The sequence below is a fragment of the Stegostoma tigrinum genome, chromosome 13 (genome assembly GCF_030684315.1).
Source record: "Stegostoma tigrinum isolate sSteTig4 chromosome 13, sSteTig4.hap1, whole genome shotgun sequence".
Classification (NCBI taxonomy): Eukaryota; Metazoa; Chordata; class Chondrichthyes; order Orectolobiformes; family Stegostomatidae; genus Stegostoma; species Stegostoma tigrinum.
Window position 1 is genome coordinate 18,148,673 of NC_081366.1, and position 22,616 is coordinate 18,171,288.

General features: G+C 38.6%; 1 protein-coding gene across 9 annotated transcripts in view; it reads left to right on the forward strand.

Moving 5' to 3' along the window:
• hmgxb3 (HMG box domain containing 3) overlaps window positions 1-22,616 on the forward strand; it is a 104,523-nt gene that overhangs the window by 42,615 nt on the left and 39,292 nt on the right. For 8 of the 9 annotated variants that reach the window (XM_059650597.1, XM_059650596.1, XM_048543847.2 and 5 more), the window contains 11 exons: window positions 499-1,104; window positions 5,082-5,171; window positions 7,035-7,181; window positions 7,711-7,770; window positions 9,102-9,478; window positions 10,354-10,481; window positions 14,143-14,244; window positions 16,321-16,442; window positions 18,162-18,266; window positions 19,237-19,389; window positions 21,122-21,420. In XM_059650597.1, the coding sequence (XP_059506580.1) occupies window positions 499-1,104; window positions 5,082-5,171; window positions 7,035-7,181; window positions 7,711-7,770; window positions 9,102-9,478; window positions 10,354-10,481; window positions 14,143-14,244; window positions 16,321-16,442; window positions 18,162-18,266; window positions 19,237-19,389; window positions 21,122-21,420 (2,189 nt within the window). The remainder of the gene's footprint in view (window positions 1-498; window positions 1,105-5,081; window positions 5,172-7,034; window positions 7,182-7,710; window positions 7,771-9,101; window positions 9,479-10,353; window positions 10,482-14,142; window positions 14,245-16,320; window positions 16,443-18,161; window positions 18,267-19,236; window positions 19,390-21,121; window positions 21,421-22,616) is intronic. The other variant, XM_048543845.2, reaches the window with a different exon arrangement.

Consider the following 22,616-nt stretch of genomic DNA (forward strand, 5'->3'; position numbering starts at 1 on the left):
TGAATCACATTTATCGTCATTGAAAACTATTTCTGGATTACATTTACAGTGATTTAGTTTAATCATGTGTCTTTTTGCTAATTTCATCATTCCTCAGCAATAAAATATTTGATGTTTCCATCTGTACTTTAGAAAAAGTACTGTCGGCAAAAAGATGAATCTGAATATGGCCATCTTGTATGAAAACAAACTGTATCTGATTAAAGACCAATAACAGTGGGATTCTGTCAAGGCTGTAATCTTGCATTGAAATATCAACCTATTATTTATCCTTTGCTCAGATTGTGATGTCATTTGGACCCCTAAATTTGATGTTTACTTTGCAAGCAATTGCTCTTAAATAACATTTATCTCTTGCACTCAAAATGATATTGGTGTTAAAATAATAATCGTTTCCAGCATGTGAAGACGTTGCCTCTTTATATTTATGTTTTAAATTTGATCAAATGCTACACAAATGAGTTGTGCTCATTTGTGCTCTTTTTTTGCACTCTACAGAGCGATAAGCTAATCAATGCATCAGCTGGTGCCCCTCCAACCGATATTCCAGGATTTCGTAAAATTCTTCCTCGTTCCAGTTATATTATAATTCCCACTTCTAATCTACCTGGTGATGGAAATGGTCAGCAGTTGGCTCAATCTCCTACACAGAGGGAAGGTGAAGGCAATCCAACATGGCAGACTCTTACCCACGACACTATACAGAGTCTCTTTACAGGCCCTATTGACAGTACTGAGGAGAGCATTGCTATTGATGGAATTACCGATGAAGCTTTCATTCACACTGAAACAATGCAGGAGATTGTTACGTCGGAGATGCTTTCTCAATTTTCTAATTCTGAAGATGATAAAGTGGCAGGAGAACTAACCACCAATGAGACTTCTTTAGAGTTGACACATCCTTATGATTCTCCTTGTGTTGTTATTGAAGGAACATTGATAGGTGCCGGAAGTGATGCTTCAGAAAGTGTTGCTAGCTGCACAAACCAGCAAACTGTGGAAGTTAATCCTGTGATGGCAGTATTATCGGATCAGAGCAAACCAAGTGGGAATCTCATTTCTCATAAAGCTCTCGGACAGGCTGTTTGTATTAATAACAAACAGGTGAGAAACTCCATTTGCCTTTTCAATCCCTGTATCTCAAAGTATTGAGATTGGTTCCCCATGTGATCACTACAGTTCAAATGATTGAGAGGTGACCTCACCAAGATATATAATATTCTCTCAGGGCTTGATGGGGTAGACGCAGAATGGCTGGGGACACTCTGGAAATAAGGAACACTGTCTCAGGATAAGGGATGGGCAGTTTAGGACTAAGATGGAGGAATTTCTTCACTCAGCATGAATCTTTGGAAATTTCTTTTGCTGATGATTGTCAGGGATCTGTAAATGAATACCTTCAGGATAGTGACAGAGATTTCTAGATAGTGAAGGGACATGGAGAAAGTGGAATTGAGATAGATAATCAGCCATGATCTCTTGTGGAGGAGCAGGCTCTAGTGGTTGAATCATCTAGTCATACTCCAATTTCCTATGTACCCATATTTTTGTATTGAACGAATGTAATATCAGAACCAAGCATAATTCATGTTTTTAATAAGCAACAGCAGCAAGCTACATTAATATAGCATCTTTTTTAATGTAAGACCAAGTCTGCTGCCACCAAATGTATATGTACTGTTTAAATTTAAATTTAAATTTAAATTAAATTAATTAATGCACATTCAAATGATTTTGGGTTAACAAGGGAAAGAGAGTGGCCGTGAAGAAGATCGAAGGATGCGGGTGTGGTGTGAAGGATGGCGTCCTACTGACCACCATACCTTCCCCCAGCCGCATCTTATGCACCTGACCTCCTGTTTGCAGACCATCCCTCTTCTTGAAGCAGATGGAGACTTCAGATCATAGTAAGGAGAGGTTAAAGATGTCTGAGAAGACTCTCACCAGCTGGCCCACAAAGGATCTGAGTGCATGGCCGGTGACTCCATCTAGGCCAACCTCTTTCCATGGACTCTCCTTAAGAAGGCTTATCTAATGTCTGTGGCAGTGATTGAGGGCATAGGTGTATCTGGAGCTAATGAGGCAGGTGATATTGTTTCACTGACGTCAGTTCAAACCGAGCGTAGAATGTGTTGAGCTCATCGAGTAGGGATATACTGGTGCCTGCAATTCTGTTTGTCTTCACTTGTTTGTCCGTTATGTTGTGTCAGCCTTGCCACATACAACAGGTGCCCATGTGGTTAGTGTGGGTCTTAATCTTAGTTTGGTATTGCCACTTGGAGCCCCTGATGTCCTTATGAAAGTTGTACTTGGATTTCCTGTATAAGTTGGGGTTGCCCAACTTGAATGTCTCAGATCTGGACTTCAGGAGGCAGTGGATTTCCTGGTTCATCCACTGTTTTCAGTTGGGAAGTGTTTGGATTACCTTCTTCAGCACACAGTCATCTACGCATTTTCTAGTGAAGCCTGAAATGCTAGCGCTATTCTTATTTAGGTTGGCCGCTGAGTTGTTAAATATGAACCAGTCGACTGATTCTAAGCAGCCCCATAAAAGTGTAATTAGGCATGAGTAATGAATGCTGGCCTTACCGGTGGTGCCTACTTGCCATAAATCTTTTAAAAATCTTGGCTTGTCCCAAGCCCACAAAAGACCCGATGCGAATTCAGGCGTGTTCAAATTAATTGTCAATGAGCACCCCACTTTTAGCTATCTCCCCTCTGTATCAATCATTATAATTAGATCAAAATCCTGGAACTCCTTTTCTAACAGTACAATATACCACATTCATGGACTACAGTGGTTCAGGTAGGCAGTAATAATCCAAGGGCAGTTGAAGAGGTAATAAAGTGTGAAGCTGGATGAACACAGCAGACCAAGCAGCATCTCAGGGGCACAAAAGCTGACATTTCGGGCCTAGACCCTTCATCAGAGAGGGGATGGGGAGAGGGTTCTGGAATAAATAGGGAGAGAGGGGGAGGCGGACCAAAGATGGAGAGAAAAGAAGATAGGTGGAGAGGAGAGTATAGGTGGGGAGGTAGGGAGGGGATAGGTCAGTCCAGGGAAGATGGACAGGTCAAGGAGGTGGGATGAGGTTAGTAGGTAGGAAATGGAGGTGCGGCTTGGGGTGGGAGGAACGGATGGGTGAGAGGAAGAACAGGTTAGGGAGGCAGAGACAGGTTGGACTGGTTTTGGGATGCAGTGGGTGGAGGAATTGAGCTGGGCTGGTTGTGTGGTGCAGTGGGGGGAGGGGACGAACGGGACTGGTTTTGGGATGCAGTGGGGGAAGGGGAGATTTTGAAGCTGGTGCAGTCCACATTGATACCATTGGGCTGCAGGGTTCCCAAGCAGAATATGAGTTGCTGTTCCTGCAACCTTCGGGTGGCATCATTGTGGCACTGCAGGAGGCCCATGATGGACATGTCGTCTGAGGAATGGGACGGGGGAGTTAAAATGGTTCGCGACTGGGAGGTGCAGTTGTTTGTTGCGAACCGAGCGGAGGTGTTCTGCAGAGCGGTCCCCAAGCCTCCGCTTGGTTTCCCCAATGTAGAGGAAGCCACACCGGGTACAGTGGATACAGTTGAAGAGGGTACTGTTTATTGGCCTTGCCCGTGATGCTTTCATCTCATGAACACATCAACAAAATTGGAAACTGGAGGGGAAATTGTGCAAACTCCTTCCATGTTTCCAGCACTACTGACTTCATTCTTTGTCAAAGTTAGAGCAATCGGGATTTTTTTGTCAAAAATCAAAATCCTGTGCCGTACATTGGCCGTCATTTGGATATGAACCAAATGGATTTCTGAGAGTCATTTTTACCCTTCATTTTGTTGAACCTGCCAGACTAGAATTTAATTATCTGTGCAGAAATTTGAGCCTTGTTGTTACAACATAGAACTTGTGAGCCAAACCAAAATAGTCTCAATATCACTGGACTCAACATAGTGAAATTAAAACATTCAATGACCCTCAAATTTGTTTAATTGTTCTTAACCAAATTTTACAAGTAACAGATCTTGGGGGACTTAGTTTATAACTTAAACAAAATTAACAATTTATTATTAGTAATGTTACTTTAGTGAACACAGACAACAAGGCAATTAATATCTAGGATCTCAGCCAAACCTCCTTGGATCATAAACCCCTGACAGACAAATAGAGTTGAAAGATAAATTGAAACAAAGTTTTTAAATGTCACAGTTTGCCGGTTTATTACCATTATGAACATGAATACCAGATCTTCATGAAATTCTTGGATGAGGGAGTAGTATTAGAGGTATGTACAACTCAATATCATCTTTGAATTCTGAAGTGACTAGTTAACGTAAACAATTACAGTCGTCTTCTTGAGACTTCGACTTATTTCTTATAGACTGAGGTTCTTCTTTTCAGAACATTCAAAAAGTTGATAACTGGAGAGAAATTAGAGAGCGTGAAACCCAAAAAAAGCAGTAGTCTGGAGTTTCCTTGGCTAAACTGCGTCCTGATCAAAACCCAGTCTGCAACAGTTCATGCTTTGTTTTCATTTTCAACATTCTCTATGGTAGGCTAGCCAGCACTGGTCCTCCCTTGATTAATTTAACATCTAACCAGCTGTCAGTCTGGAGTATGGCAGCGTCTCAGTGCCAAATCATCTGTAGTGTCCTGAGATCTGTAGTTAACTGCATTATCATTCCAGGCCAGCACTCAACAGCAAACAGTGGTCTTTTGCCCCTCTTTTTTTTTTCAAAACAGACTGCTGTTCGAAGTTCAATTTTCAACTTCAGCTCTCAGTTCCAGACAAAAATTGAGAAAAATAGTCATAGCCCCAACTTTTTTTTTGAATATATTAAGTATGTGTGACATCTGCAGCCACATATTTTGCATTGCCCACGTGCTACTCCCACCTTGCTGGAACAGATAGTAAGTAAGAAAGTAGTGAAGAGTTTGAAGCTGTTTGAGGTGAATGCAGGACTGATTTATTAATTGATCCACTGCACAAAATGCTTGAATTTATGATGGAATTGAGTAGTTTTATTTTAATGGTCATTGTTTACATGCTGTTTACAGTGAAGTGACAATATAATTTAATTTTCTTTATTAGGATTCAGGGGAAAATGTTCCAGCATCGACTACCCAGTTCTTAATGTTACCGTTGACAAGCAAACAATCATCAACAGCTCCAACAAAAAAGGTCAGAACTTGAATTCTACCACAGCTTGGTTGTACTATATTTGAATAGGAGTATAGAGCAAAATTTGCCAGGTAATCCTATTATGTTTTCAATTTACATTTTCTTTCTTGGGAGTGGTCTCTGTAAATGCGTGTTGTTGATTTTCTGACATGACAACTGAAAAACTATTTGAATAATCTACCCTTGCAGTTTGCTTGACCTGAAAGTTTGATAAAAATTGTATTTAGAGTCAATAAATGGATTAAAAGTCCATTTTATGACTAGCTATCATAATCATTTAGTTGAGCTTACCCTTATAAAATAAATATTAGTTCATTTTATATTTAGCAAGAATATTTATATTCTGTAATAACTAGAAGGCTCTACTGAACTTGTTTTCCTTGTTGGTTGTAAACAATTACATGGAATATATAGCACAGAAATGGGCCAACTTTTCTGTCAGTGTTTGTACTAGATGCAAATCTACTTGAATTTTATTTCCCTTAGCCTTCACTGTCCCCAATTCCCTGGCATATCCTTTTTTATTCTTATCTAATATGCATAAGTCTGGTTTACTTTTGACCATATCTAACTATTTGCATTCATTGCTTCATGTGGTAGCTGATTGTATGTTTTGAAGAAATGTCTGTGCTGATCTACACTCTGTTCTGTTCTTAGTATTTCAGTATCATCGTATTCCTTAAGTTGCAAAGTGAAGTCTACAATATGCATCTCACATTTAATATCCTCTGTCTGAATCAATACTTGAATAAAACAAAGCAATTGTGGTGAAACAATTTAGTTTTTCTTTCAATCTGTTGACATTAGCCATTCTAGAAAATCACGGTCACTTTTGTCGATCCCAATCAAAAGTTTTCATTTTCTATTCATTGGATGTGAGTGCCACTAGCTAGACCATGTGTCCTTTAGACGTGTGGGGTCGGTAAACTGCCTTCTCGTTTCACTACAGTTCATATGCTGCAGGTAGACCCACAATGCTGTCAAGGAGTGCTTACAACTTGTTTCAAAATTCCCGTAGTCAAAAGTTTGTATTTCCTATATTCCAAGGAAGCTCTCACCTTCAATTTGTGTGATTAAAAGGAGTTCATATTTTGACAATGATTTTTAGTGTTATAATTTAAATGGCTGTTTTGTAACATATGTCTCAGTGCACTTTGTTTTCTTGAGCCATACTTACTGTAAGCAACTTCCCTTTGGGGAGTGTAGCTAGTGATTATTCTAAAAAAAATCATATTTCCAACAAATGTTGCATCCTTGAAAGATTAACAGGTCTCTTCTTGCTTCAAGTATTGAAAGACATGCTAAGTGCTTCAGGATTTTCTGTTTTCACAATTTCTGGTACCTTTCCTCCTATTTGCAGCTTGTTTGAAAAATGAAATATTATGAAAATTATAGTATTTGAGTTGTGCATACCATCACAGAATGAGGGCATTTGGTCTGTTGTTTCTGCTGGCTCACCAAAGGAGCAATTTGTCAGGCCCTGGATAGAATTATACGAGAAGAACTGGTTGTCTTGAATTTTCAACTTTCATGAATCTCACAATCCAAGTTCATTTTTAATTTTTTATTTGCAATACTAGAATCACCATTGTCACTGGATGGGTTTAACTCATTGGTTCAACAAGCTGTCGAGGGGGTAGAAAAAGAGCATGTTTAAGATTATACAAGTTCATGTCCCAAAACTACGCAACAACTTTGTTTTTAAAAAAAAATTAACAGGGAGCAAGGCTGAGACATCCAGTCACACTGTGGTACCGCATATTTTTATTAAATTGTTACTTTGGATTTTTAAATGTCCAAAGAAATTGCTGTGAACATTGTGGAACTGCTAACTGTGTTTGAAATCCGTTTTGTTTTCTGCAGCCCATCTTTGCCCAGAAGACAACCTATACACGAAGAGGTCGTGGCAGTTGTCCAAATCCAAACTGTTTGTTTACATATGTCACAAGACACAAACCTCCACAATGTCCAAATTGTGGCAAGTGGCTGGGGGGGAAATGGATTCCAAAGGTAATTTAATAACACATTTGATGATAATTAAATCTAGTTTTAGTACCAGTAGAATAATTGGGAACATCTGGAAGTAGAAACCAATTTCAATTATTATGGCCATCCTTGAAACTGGAGCTCAAATGATATTGTCATAAACCATTTGATGAATTTACAACTTACAGCTGGACGGAAGATGACTGGTTTTCTGACTCATTTGTCTCCTTCAGCAAAGACATTTTGTGGCCACATTAGGAATTTCTCTTGACTCAAAATATTCATCAACTTTAGATGAATACATAGTCTTTATGGACTACTTCCTTTTGGGAAAGAACTGTATATTTTGGCTCCTATCTGTGATAGTTACTGGACTAAACATGGTAACACTGGATGTGAAGAACCCTGATGCATTAATCATTTCGTACTTCTTCCACACTATCTTTATAAGTAGGGCTTTGAGTTGAAGCTGATGCCTTGTTTAAGTAAATTGTATTTTTAAGAAATCCTTTTTCCATGCATATCAATTTTGACCATGATTTGTTTATAACAGGGTAAAGAGTTGCAAGTATTAAATGTACATGTGGAATGTAATCAAGAGAAGCAAAACAAGGTATGTTGTTAAATGCATAACAAACTTTGCTTTAATTGGCACTCTTGATAAACCTGGAAAAATTATGTATCTCCAAATACTGCAAAGTTTACTGTATTATTCTATCCAATTATTATAGTTGTTTAGTTTATTTACCTTGATATAAATATGCTTGTTGTTTAATTGAATGGTGACAAAGTATCAACAGTTGATTCAATTTTGAATCAATTTCTCCTCAAATATTGCGATCTACTACAATGTCTGAATCGTGAGTTGAGCGTGGGAAGGCTCTCTGCCAGTAAGCTTCATTTAAGGCAAAGTTGCATTATTATTTAAGTGATTTATGCTGTAACTAAAGTATAAAATTAATGTGTACCTCCTAACTTACTAACTTACCCCCTAACCCCCCGATTACTTAGTGTTTGTTTTTACATTGATATTGTGGGCCTCTTGATTATCCAGAATATTTGATCATCCAGTGCACTCCTGGTCCCATAGGTGCTGGTTAATAAACAAATTGCTGTACTTTTTCTGTTTCTCATGGTTTTTTTTTCATCAACCAATATTGTCTGGATGAAGTTAGATTATTTTGCATTCATGAATTTGTAACTAGCAATTGAAATTTTTCCACTTAAGCAAATGCAAATTTTAACATTGCTGAAACTGCGTTACTATTGATCACGTGTGTTTCTGGAAGGATTATAAAATTGAATGATATGAACCCTGCCACTCATTTAAAGTATCTAGGAATTGAATTTCATCAAACCTCCAAATGAAGGGACAGTTCTTTTTTTAAATTTTGCATTCTTTTAAAATGAAAATATATTCTCTTAGAAACCTTGTTCTTAAAAGTAAATATTTTAAAAAATCAGTTTTACTTTTCTTTAGTGTTCCAGTCCCAGACGAAGAATGGCTCAGATTAATTTCTTTGTTTTTTAAAAGTGAAGTAGCTTTGTTTAGATGTCTCAACATTCCTATTGTTAAATGGAAACATGCTGTATTAGGTTAAAGATAATGTAAGTTATTACAATTAAAGGACTTGCACAAGTCCTTTATTCTGTAGTATTTCTGGAGTATTCTGTAATTTCTTAATGTTTTAGTTCATATAGTTATATTCTGGGTCATTGCAGCTGCCCAGGTACAATGATTAGTTGGACTTCATGCAGGAATTATAGACTCACATATTGCCTTTGCAATATTCCATTCTGAACAATCTGAACAGAATATTGTAGCTTATTTCTTTGTACTCTGTTGCAAAGTCTTTGTTAAGAAGAAGCACGAATGTGTGCATAATACTGAATAGATTTTTCTTCGTAAGCTCTCAAAGCATTTTTTTTTCTATAAATGGACAGGAAACAACAGATGTGTCTATCGGCACAAAGGATGCAGCTCAATCCAGTTTGGAAAGTTCACAGGCAGTGACCCAGCTTCTCAGTGTAGCTTCGGAAGATCAAGGGGAGGAGGACCAGCAACAAATGCAAACTAATTGGCAACAAACTATACACATTGAACCCACTGAATCAACTACAGCAGTGTCCACTGTACAGACAGAGGAACAGGGTCTTCCAGTACAGCTCTGCAGTGCACTGTCGGCTGATGAGCATACAGTGGAAGCACGGTCTGAAGTTGTCGTGAAGGAGCTGGAGGTTCTAACAGACCAAACTTCAGATGTCAGCAACACTGCAATCAGTGGCTCCCATGGAGTTAATAATATGAGACCTGGATCGAGGTTAGTTGTTCCTTGCCGCAAAAATTTGATACTTTGTAGCTGCCAGTGATAGAAGATTACATCATATCGAGGCTAACAGTTTTAGGAGAGTTCTGTAATTTGCAAAAAGAAGCAAGACATAGAGCCAAGTTGACATGTTGATACTAATTGCCAAATCCCAAACAACCCAGCAAAACCAGCAGAAAGCAAATACCATAACAGGGCATGCACTGTAGAGTAATGATATCCTACAAACCAGTGAGTGAATTGGCTTTATGGCACATTTACAGATGTCAGCTTATCCATTCAAGATCCCTGATTTGTATTTGTGAACATGTACTGCAATATGTAGTAGCCTTTTTTTTGGGCGTTGGGGGGAAGCAGGGGAGAAAAAGTAAGTAAAGGTCACTTTAAGAAGATGAAAACACAAGTGGGAGTATTCATATATTATGAATGCCTGGTTATTGTTCTTCATATTTGTATCCACATGTGATCCTAGACAGAAAGTGTTGGTAAAATCAGCTGTAGAGAAAGTACTCCAGCAATGCATAACCCTTTATTTTGCTGAGTGATTGCATATTTGCTGACTTGCGTACGTGGGCGAAGGTGACTAAAGAAACATCGCAATTCCTGATGTGTCCACGGTATACTTTAAGGATGATAAAACTTCAAAGAATTTGATACATTTTTTGGTTTGTTTGTCACCCCGTTTTCAAAAATAGTTAATAACTCAATAACACACAGGAGTTCATGCAAATATTAACTGACACCCAAAAAAAAGCACATAGAAGAAAATAAATCTGTTAATAAGGTTGTCCAGATGTCCAGTGAGGAACGTAAAGAACTTGACAGAATATATTTCATCAAGCACATGTTACCTTTTTTCTCCCCTGCAGTGTTAGTAGACAATGTTTACAAATACGACGAAGAAACAAAACCAAAGGACGAGCAAAATGCAGCTTAATGACTGGTGCTGCCCGGTCACGTCCACGTGTTATCCTGCCAGCAACCCCATCTAATGCAGGTAAGTATCAGTGTGGTGATATAAAAATACTGGTCTTATAACACTTATAAAAAAAATTTTGCTGAGTTTATTAGCAAACAGTGAGCTGCGTGTGAAGCTATCTGGGTGGGTGCCAAATCCTTAGTCAAATTTAGCTTCTAGAGATTGAAAATATTTAGGGGGAATTATTCCAGAAATTAGGGTCATGGCAGTGAAAGGCTGCAGAGTGAAGGAGGCACGTTTGATCTTGGATTAGACAATGCTACAGAAATAGAGAAAAGGTGGGGCCAGAAAGTAATTTGAAAATTAGAAGAATTTTAAATATCAGACTGATAAAGGCAGTTATCCCAAATGCCCCTTAAATACCTTATGTAGCTGCCCTGCTACATTCAAGGATGTGTGGATGTACTGAGCTTCAGTACTTTCCAGGGTCCTACCATTCATAATGTAATCTCTTGCATCTCCATGTACGTTTTCCTCACCTGCCCACCTGACCAGTCTGTCTAAGCCCTACAGCAACTTAGTGCTATCCTGATCATCATTCCAACCCCCCCCACCACCAATTTTGCTGTCATCTGTGTGCTGCTTGATCATTTAACCCTGCATTTAAGTGCAAATAATTAATGTACACTCCCTGAGTCTCAGTACTGAACCCTGTGGAACCCACTGGAAGCAAACGTCCAGTCACACAAACATTCCTCTACCATCCCCTTGACTTCCTGTTTCGCAGCCAGTTTAAGATCCGGTGTGCCACTTTGCATTGGATATCATCGGCTCTTACTTTCTGAATCAGTGCACACGAGTGACCATATCAAAGCCTTGCCAAAGGCTGTGTAAATGACGTGAAATGAATTCACCTTGTCAGCACCACTGGTTGCTTCCTTTTAAAGCTTGATTAAATTTGTCAAACACAATCTTCCCCAAATCCAAGATGACAAGGTGTAGAGCTGGATGAACACAGCAGGCCAAGCAGCATTAGAGGAGCAGGAAAGCTGATGTTTCAGGCCTGGGTCCAGACCCGAAATGTCAGCTTTCCTGTGCCTCTGATGCTGCTTGGCCTGCTGTGTTCATCCAGCTGTACACCGTGTTATCTCAAAATTTCCAGCATCAGCAGATCCTACTACCTCTGAATTGATTTCTTCCCCAAATCCATACTAACTATCCTCATCTATATTTGTTCAAGTTCAGTTTTATTCTGCTCATTAAGCTCATCAAAATTCTTTCTAATAATGCCACCACCACATATTAAACTGGCTTGTACTTCCCTATTCTATCCCTTTCTGACCTTTTTAAAAGCGGCCAACATTACCATACGTCCAGACCTCAGGATCTCAACTGTAGTTTGAGAGGATTTTAAAATCACTTCCAGGGATCCTAATGTCTCCTTCAACATCCAGGAGTGCATCTCATCTGATCTCTTTAAGACAGCTTAACCAACTAGTACCTAATTTCTATCTTTGTTAGTTTTCTTATAATATTTTGCAGTCTTCTGTCTTGATGTCCATACCGGAGTTGTCTGTACGTTTCGCATTGTGAAGACCTCGCAAAGTTTTACTGAGGACTCTGACCACATCTGCTGACACTATCCAGTATCATCTCTAATAGGTCTTGCTCATCCTCCTTATTTCTGCTTCTTACATCTTTAAAAAAAGACTTTGTATTTTCTTTCATTCTACCTGCCAGTGCTTTCTTAAGCAGTCTTTCAGCATTTCTAATTTCCTTTTTACGTTCTTTGCATTTTTTGTGCTCTTCTATGGCTTCTGCCACATTGAACCCTGACCATCTACCATAAACCTTTCTCTGAACCCTATCCTTTATTTCCCTTGACATCTATGGTTCTCCAGTCTTGGCCCCCTTTGTTTCTAAGGAACATATTTGCTCTGTATGCTTGCTCTTTCCACCTTGAATGCCTTTCACTGTTGTGACACCATTTTATCTCCATGCAGCTGGTTCAAGTCCACTTTGGCTGTCATATCTTAGTAAAATTAACCTTTCCCCAATTTAGAAAGTTTATTCTCACCCCATTTTTATCCAAAATGTTCCCTGACTGGTACAGTTTTGACCTGCCTGGGTTCATTTTTGAATATTAGGTTTAGAACTGCCCCCTGCAGAGTCGCCAACTTTAAGGACATTTAAATGGCCATTGGATAAACATATGGATGATACTGGAATAGTATAGGTTAGATGGGCTTCAGATTGTGTTTACAGGTCGGCGCAACATCGAGCGCCGAAGGGCCTGTACTGTAATGTTCTATGTTCTACGTTGCTAGCCAAAAAATATTCTCCTCGCTGTTGCAAAAGAATTTTGTTCTCTACCTACCTTGAGCACTAAAATGTATCCCAGTTAATATTTGGATAATTAAAATCCCTTACTCTATTACTGCCATAGTATTCTTGCACTTTCTGAAATTTGCTTGTTTATTCCTCTCTGCCCCCGACTGTGTGGGGCCGATCTACGCATCCAGCAATGTGTTTGCCCCTTTCATTTTTTTTACTTCTGCTCATAAATTTTTAGAATGGAATCCCTATAGTGTGCAAACAGGCCATTCTGCCCAACAAATCCACACAGACACTGAAGAGCATCCCACCCAAACCCATCCCTGTAACCCTGCATTTCCCAAGGCAAATCACCTAACCTACACATCGCTGAACACTGAGTAATTTAGCATGGATAATCCCCTAACTTGCACATCTTTGTACTATGGGAAGAAACCGAAGCACCCAGTAGAAACCCAAGCTGACACAGAGAGAACATGCAAATTCCAAACAGGCAATTGCCCAAGGGTGAAATTGAACTCAGGACCCTGGCGCTGTTCGACAGCAGTGCTAACCATGAGCCACCATGCCACCCCCATTTGATGATCCTTTCAAGATGTCACCTATCCTCACTGCTGTAATTGATTCCTTGATCAAAATTGTTTTTAGAAATCAGATTTTAGATTTGCAACAAAAATAATGCATTCTAGTAGTAATATAACAAAAGTATTTTCTAACTGGCTTCCAGGTTAAAATATGAGAGTGTCAAACCATTTTATTTTAAGTACCTTTCAGTCCATCTCCACAAAAGGATTGATTATTACAGAGGGAGGCAAAGAGGTGTAAATCATTCAAATAAAGTTGGTGAGAAAATTCTCCCACATGAATTTGCGATGTAGGGGGATACCGCCCTCTTTGTATTAACTCCAAAACAGTTTTTATTTTATTTTCTGTGTGAATAATTCTCACAATTGTCTGCTCTTTCTCTATCAGCCATCAGTTTTCTGCATAAATAGTAATTTAATTCACCTTGAGAAGTTACTATAGAAATACATTCTGGATCAAATTTACTTGTCAAGAACATCTTCCTCTAGTTTTCTTTGCCATCGATAGCTTAGATTTGTTATTGGTTGCAGACAGTTTTGCTAATGGAAATTTGCCTTTCCTTATTTACTCGTTTCAAAGCAGGTCATCATTTTTACTTCTTGTCTTCAGTTCCCCTATATTCTTCATCTGCTGAAGAGCAACAGTCCTGGTTTTAGTGGGATCTCTCCATTACTAAACACACTTATCCCTGGTATTGTTCTAAATGGATCTGCACTAAGTTCTCTCCACATCTTGGCATTCTTCCTAAATGGTGCTCGTCAAAAGTTGACATTAGTAGAGGCCTAGTCTTTAATATTCTCATATACTGTGCTTTCTTTAGCTTCACAGTCTGGGGTCACCTATATTCGAGTGGTTACAATGCCTGTCAATCAAGCTGATCCAGCAGAATGTAATGTGCCTTCAGCAAGCCAGAAAGCTACAGGTATACAAATCTTTAGGCAATGGTTTGAAAGATTTCCCATATTATTTCCTTGTAACTTGCTAGCATAAGAATTCTTGACCAAATATTTATTCCATGTTACCATGTACTAAATTTTGCTCTGAAAGCAGGGAACCAGTAGCTGAATCTAATTTTGTTGCCAACAGTCTACCTCTAGTTGGGAAATTTTCCAAATTCGGATTTTGGCACAGGCAAACCATTGTTTCATAGGAGACAGTCTTCCTGTCCATTTGAATTAACTGCATATGATTAAACTAGGATTAAAATGAGATTGATGGTTTCAGATGCTTAAAACAGTCATCACAGAGTTGCTCGTTTTCATGTGGGAATAATTTTGGTGAAAATGCCTGCGTTTCACCACAGAGGGGTTTGGTATTTGGCTAAAATCCAAAATATTTTGCCCACTGTCCTGATGCCTAATTGATGCCAGGAGGGTTAGAACACCTTGATCTGACAAAGTTCATAATAGCCACTTCTCCCCTGGCTGCTGTGACTTAGCTTCAAAGAGTTAAATCCTTTAACCTAGCAAAACACAGACTTGTTTAAACATCTCCTAATTTCCATGACCAGCCCCAGCATGGTCTTTGCCTGCTTTCAGCTGGTTTGATTCAGACAGCTGCTGACTGCCACCCACCCCTGAGACAGGCTTTTAACAAGCACTCATCTGTTTTGGTTGGCTTGTTTAGGAGCACAGGCATATTTGGAACTCTCACCCTCCACTCTCTCGATTGTTGCTGAAGTCGGTGACAAAGTTGGAATGTGGCATGAATCTGCATGACTGTGCTACTGGGTTTGTTTTTCAACTGTAATGTCTCCCTTGTATTCCACATTAGACTCTGAAAGTCTGCTGTATGTCTCAAGTTTGAATATCACCTCTTTTTACTTGCATGTTACTTTTCCTGGTCTATTCTATTTCAATGCATGTCTTTATTTTTAATCATTGGAGAAAATTTCTAAAGTTTGAGACAGCAGTTCAAAATCTGAAGACTATTTATATACACTTCCAGGGATTCACTTGATCCCTGCTGTCTATACCTGACAGTTCTTTCTTTTTCCTTGCCCGAAACCTCAAATTCTCAGGTTATTGAGCATTCTCTACTTTTGCCAGCCTTACCCTTCGTACTAATAGGAACGTAATGTCTCCAGACCTTGTTATCTTATTTTTGAAGGCTTCCCATTTTCCAGCCAAGCAGCTGACATGGATGAGTTGTACCAAAGAGTCTGTTTCTGTGCCGTGTATCCCTATGACTCTGTTATTGGAATCTATTCATCGGATTATTGTCTCAGAACTCACTTATAGCCATATATAAATTCTTATGCTTTTTTTTATACATAGCTAATGGTGCACGGCTTGAAATTAACTGTTAGTTTTGTAAATAGAACAGTAAGACAATGTACAGAAAAGTCCATATTATCTGGGTCGCAAGACCCAGAAGTCTTAAGTGACCAGCATCAAAGATTCAAGACGAGAATTCTGGACACTTGGGATTCAGATAAAGGGGGCTTTACTAGTATTAGCAATTAGTAGGGAATTATAGTTCAGATGCTTTATTAAAACTAGTTCAAGATTTAACTTATCGATAAAGACAAAGTCACCTGTAATGGCCAGGGTGCTGGTATTTATCAGTGGCTGCGGTGCTTGTTGTTAAGACACATTCACCTTGTGGTAGCAATGAGCTGAGTTTTCCCAGCCACCACTAGTATTTCTCAGGGAACTAGCACATTCAGGTAACTTGGCACTTCATTCTCTGTGCATACAGGTTACTAAGAGATTACAGTAACATCTGTTTAAAATTAGAGTGAATACTGAACCTTTAGCAAGCTGAGAATTATTTTTGAAAATTATCACATTGTTACTAAAATATAACACACCAGCAGTTTGTATCATGGAATTTAATATGTGGCCTTAGATTAAGATGAAAAAATAAATTTAAACCAATTGATGGTTATGCAAATATCTTGGAGTTTGTTGTCAGAAACAGTTATATCAAAAGATGATGTAACAACAAAACTTGTTAATGCAAAAAGAGGAAAGTAAAAATTGTTCTTCCTTTTTAGCAAGGGGCTCCTCGGCAAAGAGCTTATTGAGTTCTCCTCCTCCATCAGGTCTAAAACCCAGCACCTTAAAGCAACTGGGGCATTCTGTTTTGCATCCAAATTATGAAGAGACAGAAGAGCAGGTATGTTTGCACATTTATCAAAATGGGTGATTTTAATCTTTTGTGATGTCAAAAAGTAACTTGGATAGGCATTCCAGTTAAAGAATGTTAAATTATTTTACTTAAAAATTCGTACATTATTCCTGATTTTAGTTTCATCTCAGCTAAACTGACAGTCAGGTTGAAGGGAAGAAGAAAGAACATGCTTCCGTACGATCCAAATGTGTTCCTACACTTTTACTTATCAGGAAACATATTTGACAGGGCAGCCTCCCTCAGGGAAGAAGGGGTTCCTTGGTTTCAAAGGTTAGCCCAGAATAATGTCTTTGATGTTATACTGCAGTCATAAATGTCAACCCATAATTAGCTATAGTCCATGAGGGGCTGTATATTTCTCTCTTTGCTCATTGCATTCTCACGTGTTGCTATCAGTCCTCCCTCTGTTGGCTTTCTGATATTCACCCATCTATTCCTTGTCTGACCTAGCCTGGTGTTTCCTGATGGCTTTTATTGTTGCCAATACCAAACTGTTGACTGATCATAATTTCTCAGTTTCCACTTGTTCACCTTGAGATTTAATGACACGAATGCACATAAATCACAAAATCTGACAGGAGAATAGCCAAAAAGGGTCTCTGCGAAGTTCCTTTTTTGGATTCTTTTAAGAGCCAGGAGAAGTAAAGGTATTCTACCAGTTGCCACCAAGATTTCCCACGCCTGTCTTGCCCAGGCACTCCTCATAATTGCCATATGCCTCTCAAGATCATTTGAAGGATGAATTTTCCACTTCCACCCCAGCCTGTGACATTTCCCATTGAATCCGGGCAGATCGTAGTCCATTATTTCATTAAAATATGTTAATATCATTTATATCTTGCACCAACTCTCTGATTTTCCTCTTTCATCATGCACAATCCAAATTAAAATTAAACTTTGTTACACGATACACATGATTAAAATGTTGTTACAACTCAAAATGAACTCTTCTAAGAGTAGCATTCAAGCAAACTATCTTTTTTTAAACAAAACCAAATTTTTTTTTTGCTTAACAATGATTTACAGGCCTTTTCTTATTCCCACCTACTGGTTCATTGCAACTTCGAAAGAGTTTCAACCTGTCGCTTCTTCATGCTTTGTTTTTAATGGCAAATTGCTGATTTATACTCTGCATGCTGTCATCCTCGAAAGTGTATTGTTTTTTAAAAAATCATTTGTTACTTTAAAGGATATCTGCCCAGGTGATAGATTTGCTTTCCAAGTGGATAGAACTGCACCCCCTCATAGTATATTTTTATTTTCTTGTGTTTATACCCTCGTGCAAATGATAATCTAATCAAAGGCAATAATAATATAAAGTTAAATTAATAATTGCATCAAGAAATATGAAGCAAGAGCACGTGAATGGAGTCAAGAGAAGTGTATATTAGTCTTGAACTTGATGAAGCCTGTGCTGTCATTTTAAGGGGCTGTTGTTCTTTGTATGTTCAACCTTAACCAGTTTTTCTAATTATCAGGCAGGCGGTGCAGTACTGTCGTGTTCTGTGCCCCTCCAAAAAATTAGAATTTTTCATGATCAAAACATCATTATTGACAGGCTGCCTTGAGAAATTATTTAACAATGAGATCAACTGACTTAAAATAAAAGTTATAGTAATATTTTCATTTGAGGGGCTCAACTTCTGCAAAAGCTGAAAGTCATCTGTTTGCAACTTTGTTATAAAGAATTTTTTTTGTTTATAGACAGGATTAAAAGTTGCCACAGAGAATGGGTCACCTCAAACTAGTGCAGTTTCAGTCAAAACTGTGTGTCTGACTCTTCCAAAAACAAACAAAGCCAGTGCTTTTGTAAGTACAGTATCGTAAATGAAACTCTTAGAATTTTGTTTGCAATGTTCTGTGGTTTTCAACTATCTTTACAGTTTCCACAATAAGAGCATCAGTCACCCTGCAAAGTGTGGTTCTTTTGCCATTTGTTACTTTAATGGATTCTAGCCCAGATGACAGATTTGACTTGCCATTGGGTGGAAATGCTGCTTAGATCAGAAGCTGCAATCCATAGAGGGGTCTATCCCTGCACTGAGAAGACTTTGAATTAATCCTAGCATAAGATATCAGTTCTTAGAGGGTGCTTAGGGACAACACTGTTGTGTCTAGCTTCTCTTCTTCCCAAAGTGCAGCTCCCTCAAAGCTGCAGGGTTTCCTAGAAAATTTGGCTTGCTTCATTTAGCTTTACAAAATTACCTGGTTTTAACATAAAACAATTAATCTTATTAAAATATTAACATTCCACCAATCTGCTTGAAGTGGGTTGGTTTGCCTTTGCTGTGTCCCACCAACATTAAACCTGGAAGTGAAAGTTTTGGGGTTGGAGTTGAACTTTATCAAATTTTAGCATCTTATGTGCCCTAAGCCTCCATTTTTGGGAGTTTAAAATAGTCTGTATGTTTCTACCAAGTGGGATTATGGTAAGCCTTTCCTTATAGGACAGGAACACGAGTGGAAGGAAGTGAGAAAATGAAAGAGTTTTGTTCCTTTCTGTGGGAAAATACCTATCTACTCAGAAATTGCTTTTGATGGCACTGCAGGCATCAGTAGAATATGGAAGAATGAGGAAGAAACCATGTATGGTTCTGTGTCCTGTGTGTATGGTCATTTATGAAAGGTCCCATTGTTGCATTTCCACTCGTGTAAATTGTTCATTGTTTTATGAGTCATGAGTGTATTACATAATTCTTTATGAAGTCTAGTGTATTTACATTTCTAGCACTGTTGTTTGTGTCGGTAATCAGCTCAGTGTATTTATTGTGTTCTTAAGGACCTTGGTTTGGCAACTTGCAGAGGTAAAGGTCGTTGCAAGAATCCCAAATGTACATATGTCTACATGAACCGGTACAAACCAGGAGTCTGTCCAAAGTGTGGTTATGACTTCACAAGGGATAAACAGGATGTAAAGCCATCAAAACCTGTTGTGAGTATTATATCTGGGACAAATAGTGTACAGTAACAAAGTTCATAAAGGAAAAAGTAGACCATTAAGCACCTGAGCTTGTTTCATAATTTAGCACACTTCCTCCAAGGGCTATACCTTCCTTCAAAGGTTTGCTGTTGAAAACCATACTATAAACTTCTATGACAAACCATACTCAGTACTTCACATGCTGTTCAACCAGACCTTTGTATGACAGAAGGATGTCTTCTGCGCTGTTTACAGTGTGACCTGTTTTTGTGTCATTGTAAATCACGGGGTTTCCTATCCCATCAAATTCATTGGTACATAAGGCGATTAACTGAGAAGTCTGTGCAAATCTTTGTGTGGTACAACGATTCACAAATGTCAATTATCTCCCTTCAATTCCAGCAGTTTATAGCAGTGCAAATAAATCGTATCATTGACATTCCTCAGTTTACCGATTCAAGCAGCTCTAATTGTTTTAAAATCAGGTTTGTCAGGCATGGGTCTAGCTTTCACCAACTCTTGCTATCCCTCTCTGATCAATTGAAAATTTTCAAATATTCAGTCATCCGTCTTTAATGATCTACCCTAGAAATTTCCTGACAACAGATGAGACTAATTGGTCTATAATCCCCTTATTTTACCTCTGTCAGCTCTCTTAAATAGTTAAATAAATGCAGATATCCAGTCTGAACGAATGACTACTGAATTGGGAGAAATTCAAAAACTTATGCATGGGGCATCTGCAATTTTTAATGGAAACTGTCTGTTAATAGGGATTTGTCATTCTTTTTTGTGTTTGTTCTGTTAATTTGCTCGAGTCCCTGATTCCATATTCGTTTTCTTAGATCTCTGATATTCGGACCTCATCCAATCCTTTAAATACTGATACACGCAATTAAGTCAGCACGTCTTCTGTTCCCTTATTTCAAAAGCTAATGATACTGTCATCAGTTTTCGAGGACCCATGTTGCTCCTGACAGCCTTTTTTTTATATATTTGAATGTAATTTTTTTTGATATTTTGATAAGCTTAATCTGTTTGTCATGCATTTTGCAGTGCTTACTATCTATTTTATCACCCTTTTTGCATTTCTGTACATCTTCCCGATATTCCAGGGCCACAATTTTTGTTTTACAGTTTTATGTTTTTCCTTTAAGTTTCATGTTGCCGCTTATGTATTGATGTTTATGGCTGTCACTTGGCAAGTAGAGATCTTGCCCTTTTAAGGGCATAACCAGATTCTATACCTCTAATTCTTTTTCAAGCATCACAAAGCTTCAATCCTTTTAAAACCCATTAACAGATCTACCCAGTTTGCTGCAGACAGTCCTGTTGGTTTAACATCGGCTATACCCAAATCTTATCACTCTTCCAAATAACAAACTTAACTCATTCATATTATGAGGACTATTTGACAAATGTTCTCATGCCATTGAACTGTAAACTGCATTAATTAACATTCCAGTAAAGCAGGCCCATTGTTTGTTCTAAAGCATACCATATATATTCATGTAATAATTTAGTTTCTAAGACTAAATTTTTCAGGAATAAATAAAGTATCTACCTTGACACAAGTTGTAACTTGTCCTGATGAGTACAATGTTAAAACATTTACACGTGCCCCTTTTGCATTAATACTCAGGCTCTGTATTACTAAGCACCAGATGTTCAAGGTATTGCAAATAGTTTCTGATTTCTCTTGTTTATATTTTTTAAAATATGGAGTTTTAAATTTTAATTTCAGATAAACAACGCACTTTCTTTGGGTCTGTTGAATCCGGAGGAGGGGCTAACCCAGGCCTCAAAGGATTTACAACGCCAGACTACATTACTGCTGCTCAGGAGAACAGTTCAGATCCCTGAGAATGAGGCTGAACTTCATGAAGTTTTTAGTCTAATTCAGGAAATGAACAGCTCAAGGTTGATCTTGTCAACAGTAAATGAGACCATAACACTTGAACAAAATTCGTGGCCGAATTACTTTGAATCTTCAGCCACAATCTGTGGCTTATGTGACAGCCAGTTATTCAAGGGTGGACAGAAGTAAGGATCTTTTTCTACTCCACTGTTGTTATCTACTTGAGTACTACATTGTTATACGAGGCATGCCTTGGAATTGTGAAATAAATGTGTATATATTTTACTATTCCCTTGCCATTCTGTGGGGAATTAGATGTTTCTCCACAAGATTCATTGTGTAAAATGATTTAAAGTTTAGACAATTAGGAAGCTGGATTCCAGATTATTTATTTATTTATTTGCTGCTGTCTGGGCTCATGGGCTGTGGGCACATCTGGCTAGGCCAGCACTTATTGCTCACCCCTGATTGCTTTAGGTGGTTGTGGGTGATGATGAGCTATCTTCTTGAACTGCTGTCATCCTTGGGGGCAGGGATACCCACAATGCTGTTAGGAAGTTCCCGAATTCTGACTACTTCCAAGTCGGATAACGTATGGCTTGAAGGGAACCTTGCAAATGGTGATTGCCCCTCGCATTTGCTGTCCTTGAACTTTGAGTTAGTAGAGATCGTGGGTTTGGAAGCTGTTGCCAGACAAGCCCTGGTGAGGGGCTCCTGCGTCATGCATCTGATGGATGTTGCACACTGATGCCACACTGCATCAGTGATGAAGGAATGAATATTGAAGGTGATGGATGTGGTGTTAATCATGAGGGCTGCTTTGTCCTTGAACTTCATGAGAGCTACTGGAGCCACTCATTCAGAAAAGCAGAGTGTTTCCCTTGACTGTTCTGACTTATGTCATTTAGATGGTCAACAGACATTGAGGAGACAGGAGATGAGTTACTCACCGTGGAATTCCTGGCCTCAGCTTACACTTGTAGCCACAGTATTTATAAAGTTTGTTCAGTTCAGTTTCTGGCCAATGGTAACTCCCAATATGTTAATAGTGCAAGATACAGTCATTGAAATGGCATTGAACTTCAAGGGGTAATGGTTAGATTCTCTCTTATTGGACGTGGCCATTGTCTGGAACTTGTGTGTGCACGCACATGTGTGTGTTACTTACCCACTTACAACCCCAAACCTGAATGCTCTGTCCAGATCTTGCTGCATAAGCTGATACTCTGCTTCCATTTGTGAGAAGTTGCAAATTGTGCAGTCATCAGTAAACATTACTCACTTCTGATCTTAAGATGAAGAGAAGTTCATTGAATATGTTGCAATGCATTAATGTGAGATGTGTTGAGTATGAACGTGTTGTAAAATTATGCATATAATG